This window comes from Eriocheir sinensis, chromosome 51 (genome assembly GCF_024679095.1).
Source record: "Eriocheir sinensis breed Jianghai 21 chromosome 51, ASM2467909v1, whole genome shotgun sequence".
NCBI lineage: Eukaryota > Metazoa > Arthropoda > Malacostraca > Decapoda > Varunidae > Eriocheir > Eriocheir sinensis.
In genome coordinates, this window is record NC_066559.1 from 3,666,705 (window position 1) to 3,678,173 (window position 11,469).

At 41.4% G+C, this 11,469-nt stretch overlaps 1 protein-coding gene across 7 annotated transcripts in view; it reads right to left on the bottom strand.

The window, feature by feature from the left end:
* Window positions 1-11,469, bottom strand: part of LOC126982561 (alpha-1,3-mannosyl-glycoprotein 2-beta-N-acetylglucosaminyltransferase-like) — a 39,149-nt gene that overhangs the window by 12,688 nt on the left and 14,992 nt on the right. For 2 of the 7 annotated variants that reach the window (XM_050834709.1, XM_050834708.1), the window contains exons 1-2: window positions 6,893-7,016; window positions 1,275-1,392 (exon numbers count right to left, since the gene is read on the bottom strand). In XM_050834709.1, the coding sequence (XP_050690666.1) occupies window positions 1,275-1,392; window positions 6,893-6,936 (162 nt within the window). In that variant the 5' untranslated portion in view covers window positions 6,937-7,016. Of the gene's footprint in view, window positions 1-17; window positions 103-1,274; window positions 1,393-4,451; window positions 4,591-6,892; window positions 7,023-11,469 lie in introns of those variants that run through there. The other 5 variants (XM_050834713.1, XM_050834712.1, XM_050834711.1 and 2 more) reach the window with 5 other exon arrangements.

Consider the following 11,469-nt stretch of genomic DNA (forward strand, 5'->3'; position numbering starts at 1 on the left):
TATACGAGTTTCTATACCTGTGGGCAGAGCTTAGCAGGCCACACTGCAGCCAACTACTTGGTCTCTCTGGGGTTCAGGAATTCTCCCCACATCCTCAAAGCACTAGGAAGGAGGGACCAGAGAACTAAAAAGAAGATGGAAACACCTCCCAAGAAGCAGGCAAAGAAGAAAGCAAGAATAGATGACAGCCAGTACAAGTCAGGAGGATTTTAGACATCAGAGCACCAACCTAGCTGCGATGAGTGGGGTGGCACACCATGACACCCGAGTGCATAATATTCTCATTAGAGGAGGGGACCAAGTGCCAAAATGCTCTCAAATAGATGTACATGATTTTTTTCTTTTTTTCTTTTTTTAATAAAATTGATACACTCCAGGAAAACTAATGAACCTATTTCAATTTTATTTTTTGCACCCAAAACAACAATGAAAGGACTAAAATCGCATGAGAGTAAGTAATTCTAAGTAAAAAAATAACTATTACTCCAGCAAAAACATAGAAAAAACAAATTTATACCATACAATTTTTTTCTGTATATGTAAATTATGAAGCAATCTAAAAAAACTTGTGCAGATTTAGTAAAGGGATCAAGTTTGCTAGAGAAACCAAAAGATATATATGACTAAGAATAGTAGTGTCATCTCAAAAAAGTTACAAAAAATGGCGGATTTTTTAAAAATATATATATTATGCGAAAACTTCTGCTGCTATCACCTTCAAACTTGGCCACCAATATTATGATATTATCTAGCTTTTTAGATAAATGACTCAGTTTACTACAAAAATTTTGACCAAAAAATGGAAATGCCAGCCTTAAATGGGTAAGGCCTCTATCCTTATTGTGCTGATGGGGGGGATCAGTAACTCCAAAAGAGTCATGAAGTTAAACTCAAGAACCCTTGGTTACTTCTCAGCCAGCCAGCCAGAAAAGGGCCTCCAGGCTTGGTAGGTTTCTGATGTCACAGCCACTCTAGGCTAGTGCTGCCATCAACCTCTTTTTGAAGGACTAGAGCTCCAAATTTTACTTTACTGTGTCAAATAAGCTACAGTGGGGCCCCATGTCTAGCGATATTAAAAGATTGAAAAACCGTCACTAGTTCTGAAACCACTAATGTGTGGACAAACTTAGAATAGTAAAAACATGTATATATTTAGCCCTTAAGACACAATATTATTCCTGATAGCCTGTGATCTATTTTTATCTACTCCTAAAATACTATGAATTCAATACAAATTGAAACATTGGCAACCACTGTCTTGCATCCTGACCCACCTGTGAAGAGGTTGTGGTTGCTGGTTTGTGCAGGAAGAGGGCGTACACCACACAGACCCACACCACCACGCCAATCTTCAGCAGCAGGATTTGTTTCTTCCTCATTTTTGTCACATTGCTGCAAGACAAAATAATGTTTAAATACTCAATACCTTGTGTCCTTGGTGTACAGTCTTACACATGTACATCAAAGTAATTATATATTACAGCAATGCAGCCCAATCTACCCAATTTAAATACAACATTAAGTGTATAATGTTCTTTTATTTTCCTTGTCACGTACACATGCACACAGGCTTGCAGCTCCAGTAAAGAGTAAAACGTTCCATCATTTCAACTGCCTTAACACAGAAAAGTTTTGATCATTGAAGTCCTGACCCTTCAAAAGATAATCATAATTAGTTAACAAGACTGAGAGCACGCTGCTCCTGTACTCATAAAACAGTAAAACCTCTTAAAGTCAGCACAGCAAACTGGGGCAGAGGCCTTGCCAACTTAAACAAATTTAAGAATTTAATATAAAAATACAGAAAAAATTAAATATAAAAATATAAAATCACTTGCCATGTTTGCATGCAAGAATAGTCTGTAATCCATGCATAGAAAAAGGGCCTCTTGGTAGGATATAGAGGTGACAAAAGCCCAAGCAAATGGTCTCCCAACATTATATTCTAAAGGATGAGCCCACTTTCTGCCTGGCAATTTTTTTTTCTTATCTTTTTTTTCTTCTATTTATACAAATACTTACTACAAATACAAGTAACAAGTGTGTGTATCCATGACTACTACCCAGAGCCAAATGAAGGCAGCGAGACTGCTTCAGGTCGAAAAAAATTATCTACACAAGCTCCATGTATCAAAGCTCCTAAGTGTTTGAGTACTCACTGCTCAAAAGGAGCAAGAAACTTTGTGAGGTAGTCATCGAACATCTCAAGTTTTGTAAGTTCTCCTATATATTTTAACCTGGTAGCAGCGACGGGCCAAATCTGTGGCTCTACCATGTAGCAGCGACGGGCCAAATTTGTGGCTCTACCATGTAGCAGCGACGGGCCAAATTTGTGCCATGATATAACCCCCCCCCAAAAGATGATACATAAACTGATCACAAATGCTCTGATATATATTATGAAATGGTTTGTGTGGATGATGATGTTTTTCTCATTTTTCTCACTTAGAGGGACCATTAAGAAACATGATCCCTGCTGCTACCGGGTTAAGACCACTACTGGCACCTGAAACATAAAACAAGTCTCTCCCCCAAGTCTGTATCCAGCGTGGGTTAGTATTGGGCGCCCCTATCACTGTTAATTAACCCCTAAAGGATGGGCTAGAGGGCGATTCTCTGCATGCAGAGCGTGTGCCGAGTTACTAAATTTTGGCGAAATAGGTGTTCTTCATCAATGCCCTATGTGGTAATTTCAGACAAAAAACAAAATAGTATATAGTGCTTTTTTAATGCCAATCTTCCATTTACATGATGAAAGAAACTAAAAGTCCCTCGGTTGCAACACGGCTGAGACATGATGTTGGGATGTAAAAATTTTGGCAGGACAGCGGATGACGGGAATTCCCGCACCCTGCCTTTCTCCGCCCGAACGGGAATCCCCGCCAGCCGTCCTTTAGGGGTTAAAGCAGGTTTATTGTAATTTGAAAATTAATATCAGGCAGAGAATTTAAAAATTAATATCAAAATGGCAGGTACTGCATGTCATAACATCAAAATGGGCAGTTATTTGGAAATACAAAATTGAGAAATGTCAAATAATGAATGGTCAACTAACAGAAATTTTGTGTAGCCAGAAAAGGAACAGGAGCATGTGTAAGGGTATAATATGATTTCCATGAAATGTTCTCAGAACACATACACCCTCCCTGCCCCATCCCTGTGGCTCAGTGAGAGGGAGCTGCTGAGAGAAAATGAGTGTCAGTGACTGAGATGCAAGTGTTATTTCACAATTATTCGATCATATACTTTCTGGAACTGACTGCTAACTATCTAGAAATGGTTGATCTAGGCTGGATGCTGTTAGATCAGTACCGTAGGTAATAATAAGTCTGAGAAAAGACAGAGGTATGTATTTCTTTTATTGTTGCTTACCATTTTTGCTTTTTTATCTTCCATTTGACAGTCTTTACTTCTTCATTCAAGTGTTTAAAGCTTTATTTGTTGTGCATATGAATAATAACTACTATAACCATGACAATTGGGTAAAGATTGGTATTATTAACACAGCGGTATCTTGTTTCCTACTTACCAACTGCTCTACTGTTGCCATACTTATATATTCTCTATTAGCCTACAAATATCCTGGAAAACACAGGAAAGGGTGTAGAGATAAATAAATGTGAAAAATAACCATGAAAGTGTGTGGGATCCCACACGCCCACAGGAGGCAGAATAGCTCATGGTATCCAAAACCCACAGCTCCTCACACATGAAATCCTAAGAGTTGATGCTCTTCCCTATGGAGGGGGTTGCCCCCCTTTCCCCATAAGGGTCATAATTGACAGGTGAATATATACGTAATCTCTCATCAGAGCTCCATCCCCCTTGGCCCGTCTATGTTTCCACATGTTCATTACATTGGGGATATTACTTATTTGCACAGCAAAGGAGGACTCAAGGCACTCAAATTAACTGAGAAGTAACAGATACAATATTAAAAAGCATCAATATTGAAAGAGGTAATAAAATAAACATATACTGTCAAAGGTGAGGAATTGTTTCAAATGATGCAGTCTTATTACGAGAGCTATCCAGAATGACCACAATTTGCACCCAAAGGATAAAGTCACAAAATTGAGTGAGGTGACAAGAAAATAAAACTGATTACACCCTTAATAACATCACAATTCTAACACATTCACTATAATTTTAACCCTCCTTCACTGAGACACTGCACCCCTGCCCCCTCCCTCGGCCTGGGCGGGGAGGTCCTTGTCTCCACGGCAGGGTGATGGCACCCGGCCTGCCGCCACCACCACGCCCACGCCCACGACTCATCACTACAGGGAACAACACGAGGGAAGTCTAAACCAACGCCACACACGAAACCACGGGGTAAAAATATGGCTACATGGTGTTGAGACAATACAGCTGTGTCTCTGACCACGGCTTGCAATGCTCTTTTCACCCCCTGTGAGGGCTGATTTATCTCGTGCCAGGCTGCTACTCACGGGGCAGGCGTGGAGTCACATCCCAGGGGCGGCCGGGGGGGCGCGGGGTGCTAGCGGTGCCTGTGGGTGCCGTGGGTGCCAGCGCCAGGCAGTGTTGTCAGCGAGCCTCGCCGCGGCCCCGCCAGGTGCCTCCCTCACCCTGCCGGACCGACCGACGCGAAATTACTCCCAGCGTTACCAGATATCCTAGCACGGCGTATTTTCTGTTTGAGACTCATAACTATATAAAAAAAAATCGATACTTTACGGTTTTGACCACTAACTTTAATTGGATATTGTTATTCAGCTGGTAGCTAGGGCCGTACCCATGGGGGGGGTGGGGGGGTCCGGGGGGTCGGACGACCCCCCCCCCTTTTGCTAAGAGCTACAGGTCCACTTTTTGAGAAAGTCAAAACGAAAAACTGGGAAGAAAAGTCCCAGTTTTCTTGTTTTGACAGCAGGAATATACACCCAGAAATGTCAATTTTTCAAAACCCCAGCTGATTTGGTTTGTTAATTCGATCGCTTCGCTCGGCACGCGCCCTCCAACAAGTGTCTTCAAAGGTCCACATTTAGAGAAGAAAAAGACCCCCTATTACAGCACTGGGTACGGCCCTGTCATAGGTGTGGGTGAAGACAGTTTTTGCTTTGGTATTCTCTGACGCTTCCGCCTCTCATATCAACTATATCCAAAGGCCAAAAAGGAGCCCGATCGGGTTCTCATTTGTGTTTTCTTAGGTTCATTGTACAGAGGCAGGGTCAAGCTACCACCAGGGCTTTAAAATACCCCTGCAAATGTCCAAAACCACTACGAAAACCGTGTCAAATATATATATATATATATATATATATATATATATATATATATATATATATATATATATATATATATATATATATATATCGAAATACGAAATAGGCTACTCGTCCCGTCGCTCCCACGCCCACATTGCACGCGAATTATGGCTAGCCGCCGGTTTGCCCATTTGTGCTCCTTGTAAGTGATTATCTGGACATTGTGGTATGCGTTTTGGGATAAATTATCAATTAACACTAACATGGATTGAAATGTACGTAGACCAGAAGTAGATAAGGATTGAGTGGAAAAACACATCAACATGGAAGTTCTTTCTAAAATTTGCCATATTTATGTTACAATGCCGGTGTATTGCGTTCTGTTGACTGAAACTCCTTATTTGATGTATGGGCCATGCTTTTAGAGTCAAAACAGACCACGCAAACAATGACAGTGAGTGATAAATCAGGGTCGTAATTTCTGGGGGTGGGGGGCACAGAGTCTATATAACTCTGGAGGGCGGCGATACCCCCTCCAGTGTTTTCTATATATCAAATATTTTTTTTAATTTCCCCCAGCTGCGCATGCTCGTTTCGCTCGCCACCCCCCTTTCCCCCACTCATGAACCTATGATGCCCTTTAGCCCCCCAAAAAAATCTGCCAAAATTATGGGTCTGTACCTATCTAGAAAAAGTAGACAAGCTGAATTTTTCTCTGCGAGCTATTTTTCAACTGCGAGCACACATGAAAATAATAATGTTCGTCCACCTTTCACTCCTACTACTTTTTACCGCTATTTGACATACTCTATGCATGGTCCCATTTTCTTGCTCTTATAAGAAGCAAGAGACTCTTGATACAGCAACATGCTTACACTCTCGTTATTTCATTCACAATTCAACATTTATGCATATATGTTCGTCTGCTGGGTTGTATAAAAGGAGACTATTTCATTTGGTAGTCTCCTTGATTTTTTACAAGGTTGCCCACATACATAGTTATATATTTTTAATAATGCACTATGTTCTCTTCATATTTTATTTTTCATAATTCGGGTCTTTTTCTGGCTATCCGTTCGGCTGCTGGAAAGCTATATACTACTTTGTTATATGATTGTCCATGCACATGATTATAAAGCGCTTGATAAAACAGTATGTTCTCTTTCTGTTTCATTCTTAAACCGATATTACAGATCAACCTAACAAAAAATTCAGTCTGCTAAGCGCTGGCCTGTGTCCTGCGACGGAAATGAGCACCGAGGACACGCGCAGCTATGCCGTGTGCCCCCAACTTTAACACTACCTTATTCATAGGTACTGTCCACGTGCACGATTATCACTGAACCACACAGACTAAAGTAATAGCAGCTGCTCTCTATATACGTCCTCCAGCAGGAACGCACCCCTCCCTCCCTCTCTCACGTTACAGGTATCGCGTTGGCATCAGTTACACGTACGCCACATAGCTGCATAAGTACCGTGTTATGCCCTGAGCGTAACTGTACATGAGAGCCCCGTAAACTTATACCTTGTAGACAGCTGAATATCTTAAGTGCGTACTTTCCAAATAGAACCCACGCCCCTACCCTATCAGTTTCCACCCAGCAGCTGACTCAAACAGAATAAAAATAAAAATAAAAAGTCGCGCAAGAACTGCATCCTCTGACCTTTGAAGTAAGGCTCCACCAGGTTTGTCGGCTGTACGGAGCATGTATGTAATAAAGGTGAGGGGATTTAAGGCATGTCCACCCTTCCTTCCCCGGCCTGCCACAGCCCTCAAAGGTTGGCGCACGTGGGACGCGGCCAGGTGCTGCCTATCGATAATGGCTATCTCTGTGTGTGTGTGTGTGTGTGTGTGTGTGTGTGTGTGTGTGTATATATATATATATATATATATATATATATATATATATATATATATATATATATATATATATATATATATATATATATATATTTTCCATGGTCGTAATAATAATAATAATAATAATAATAATAATAATAATAATAATAATAATAATAATAATAATAATAATAATAATAATAATAATAATAATAATAATAATAATAATAATAATAATAATAATAATAATAATAATAATAATAATAATGTTAATAATAATTATAATAATAATAATAATAATAATAATAATAATAATAATAATAATAATAATAATAATAATAATAATAATAATAAAGATGATGCTGATGATGATAATAATAACAGTAATAATAATAATAATAACAATAATAATAATAATAATAATAATAATAATAATAATAATAATAATAATAATAATAATAATAATAATAATAATAATAATAATGACATTATTCTCTCTCTCTCTCTCTCTCTCTCTCTCTCTCTCCGCCCCCCCTGGTGCCACGTTTATCCTCGTGTCCTGGAGGAGTAAAAGGAGCGATGCTGTGCCGTCCGCCGCGACTCTGCCAGTGTCAACACGGCCAGTGGTTTCTCCAGGAAAGGTCAAGGTGTGTGTGTGTATGTGTGTGTGTGTGTGTGTGTGTGTGTGTGTGTGTGTGTGTGTGTGTTTTGCAAAGGTATCTGAGTTTGATAAGATTTAAGACCCCATGAAATCCGTTGATGATAAGAGATTAAGACAGTATTATAGGTCAGTGTCTTGGGTACGTTTTCTTTCCTGAATTTTGGTAATTTTTACTTGAGTTTTGAAAATAAGTCATTTTCTGTAATTATTTAAGAGTTGCTCCTCGTTTGATATTTAGTCCCTGTTTTTACCCTCGTGGACTTTTTTTCCCTGTGATTCACAATCTTAGACAAATATTCAACTTTTCTTTACACTTTCCCGTTTATGTTTTCTTGCGGACTCCCTTTATACAATTAGAATGCTACAATTACCCTGCGGGATTTAACTATTTAGCTACATTGTTCTAAAACATCTGTCTTTCTTTGGGTTCATAATGACCTAAATATCCGAGTGTATAATACATTTGTCATCTCGGGTTTCCCTCCTTTATTATTTCATGTATACGGACTATTCCTTCTGTTCATTACGAGGTTATACGATTATTATTTTGAGACTAATCGAAACTTCAAGGGATAACAAACGCATACTCTTATTAACCTGTACGCCACTCTGTGTGTGTGGTGTGTGTGTGTGTGTGTGTCCAGGAACATATAAGTAGGTCGGGCATACAGGTTGCGGAAGTGTGAGTTGGTGGTCTTGGCAAGGCAGACTAATTCATTTATTCTCCTTCTTGTTGTGCTGAAACCCGAAACGCTGTGATATGCGTGTTTCTGTGTGTGTCTGTGTGTGTGTGTGTGTGTGTGTCCTACTAGGCGGGGGAGAACTTGCATATTTTAGTAACTGGTTCTGGGCCAAGGCAGTGCACTCGAAGACATCCTGGTGTCCTACGTGGTCTAAGAATGGACAGTGGAACTCATAAAAGGAAAGATATGAATCCGTCCACAATCCGGCATCTCGTCCACCCTCCACCACTGATCGAGCACCCAGCCTCCCACCGCGCTCCACGACGGGTACCATACTGGTCTTAGATAAAAACAAAACAAAACACATTGAGGTATTTCTGTATCAATATCTCCAAGGGTTCAACTGCCGCGGGAGGAAGGAGTGCATTAAGGATACAGTTAGGGATGTGGCCCCCGGATGTCTGATAATGTTTCTTCCGTAATTTCATGGCGGGGCTGAGACGTGACATTGCTGGCTTGTAGTATGTGAAAACCCGAACTATCAGACAGCAGGACTCGTATATACTCAAACGCTGAAGACTCTTGTTACGATCATGTTTGAAGGCCACAGTAACCATCCCTTGGGTTCTCATGAGTGTTTTCCTGCTCACGGCTTAGAGACCTTTCAAATCTACCCCCAGAGATATGAGTCCACCTATGTGTGAATCCTTACAACTTCTACGAGAGCTAAATAAATGTACTGAGGCGTCGAAACGTTTAAGAATATGGGCCCTAGAGATTGTGGAGCCGAAAACCCACGTGCCAGGCTGGTCGTGGACTCGTGGTCGTCCTCAAATTTTGGTCGTCCTATGGTCAAGCTACGGCAGTGGAGCGCGACGCAGTTCATTAGGGTTGATACGCACCAGAGAGAGAGAGGAGAGGGGGAGGGAGATGGAGTTATTGGGGTGTGAGATCGCTGCCGTTGTTGTCCTTGGCGATATACAAGCATGAGCGGCCGACGCCTCCACTGCTGCGTCACACCTCACTTTCTCTCTTCTCCTACCGCCTGCCCTGCCCTGTCATGCCTTGCCTTGTCCTGTCCTTCCCAACCCCCCTCCACACACACACAAACACACATATTTTAGGCGATCTAGCAAACATTTTCACTGCTCTCTATGGTATACCATTAAGTCCGTATTTCCATGTGGAGTCATTGGGTGTTACAAGACAAACTCTACTCCACACAGAGCTCCCCCGCGACACACAATCCACGTTGACGGTACTCTTGACCTCCACAGGGAGTGCCAGAATGCCTCCGTCCTTTACTTGCCCGGAGAATTTATATTTTTAGACGCTTCGGGCTTTTGTTATGATAATTTTTTTTTAGGCCATGGACAGGAAAGATGCGTCGGGTCCATGGCGCAGATATTTTGCAAAACTATCACCAGAGAGATGAAACAACCCATGGAAATCCCTACAACTTTTACGGGAGCCTCTTGAAATGTAGATATAGCCAAGATCTAAGTGGATAAACACACCGGATAAACGTTTTGAGAATATGGGCGTCGGGTTCTCAAGGGTGGTTTACTTGTTCAAGGCGTATAGATGTTGCAACACTACCGCCAGGAATATGAAGCCACCCATAAAAATCCCTACAACTTCTACGAGAGCCTCTTCCGATATAGATACTGTATGCTAAGGCGTCGAAACGTTTGTAAATATGGATCCCCCCGGTTCGCAAGGTTGCTGAGTCCAGGCGTCATGGTAAAACTGGAGACGCATGTAAGAGTGGCATATATACACAGGTTCAGTGCGTCTTGCAAGGGTGGGGTTTTTTTTTTCTAAACTCGAGGCGCCAAACAAAAGCTGACTTAAGCCCTATCTCGTGGAGTCGAACCTAGACCACATATGTATATAATTGTCGGCGCATTGGTAATAATAAGAGCTCAGCGTCACTCACTCATGATTGAACAGGCGACGTATTCATCCCGAGTTATATATAGCATCGCCTTGGAGGTATTAAACAAGCCTCCGAAGATAGTACTAGCGAAAAACTTGTATCCCGAAAAAAAATCATGATATACAACACAGCGGCAACGCATAAGCCTATTTATTGATTGATTAATTGATAGTTTATTGTTGCAAATAAACAACAAATGAGAAGGGAGGAACATGCCATCTCAACCCCCAGGCAGTACATAGTGTGATTATACAACTAAGGATACATGTAGAAGTAGCACCATGAAACTAAAAAGATACACTGGTAGGGGACTAGTGCGTATTTATAGTTAAGAGATAAAATAAGATTCCAAAGAAGAAAGTTCCATTCGTTGTGTGAAGAGAAAGATAAACTAAATATAGCAAGCAAAGCGGCAGCACGCAGAGACGTATAAAGCAATTTTGAAAGGCAATGAGTCATCCGTTGTTCACGATTGCTCAAAAATCCTTTCCCTAATACATTTCGCAACAGCAAACGATTACCCGCCCGCCCGCCCGCCCCATGCATGCAAACAGTTAGTTAATCGTCCAAGTCAAAGTTCGCAAAAGGTTAAGAATCTCGTCCCTCGCGTGTGTAGGGCGAGATAAGTTTGCACCTGGAGATATTACCTTTCTCTGCCCTGCTTTTGGGTGTCAGCATGAGCAAACAGGACTAAGGCTGTATTGAATGCTCGGGTTCTGTTCTTTCCCTGTTCTGCTGTAGGGGAACCGAGGAAAGCAAACCGAACGTGGCGAAGAAATGAATGAGATGCTTGTTCTTGCCTTCACGTCAGGGAGGCACACCGATAAACAACAACCGGATGCGAAAAAAAGACTACCAACAGCTTCACTCTGGAATTCTGGAACGCTTGCATGCAGGTACTGTTGAGCAATTCAGCATCTCCAGTACATGGCAAACATCTCTACACTCCACAATAGCTGCTTATAACCATGAATTCCAAAGAACTATTAGAAAGACACATCGATCAGCAGAAACGGTGATGGTCGCGGCTTCCAGAGAACGCACATTGGGGATGACGTCACGCCATTGAGGTTAACTTTCACTCTCAGACCATTTTCTTTCACCCTCCTCGCTCCCTG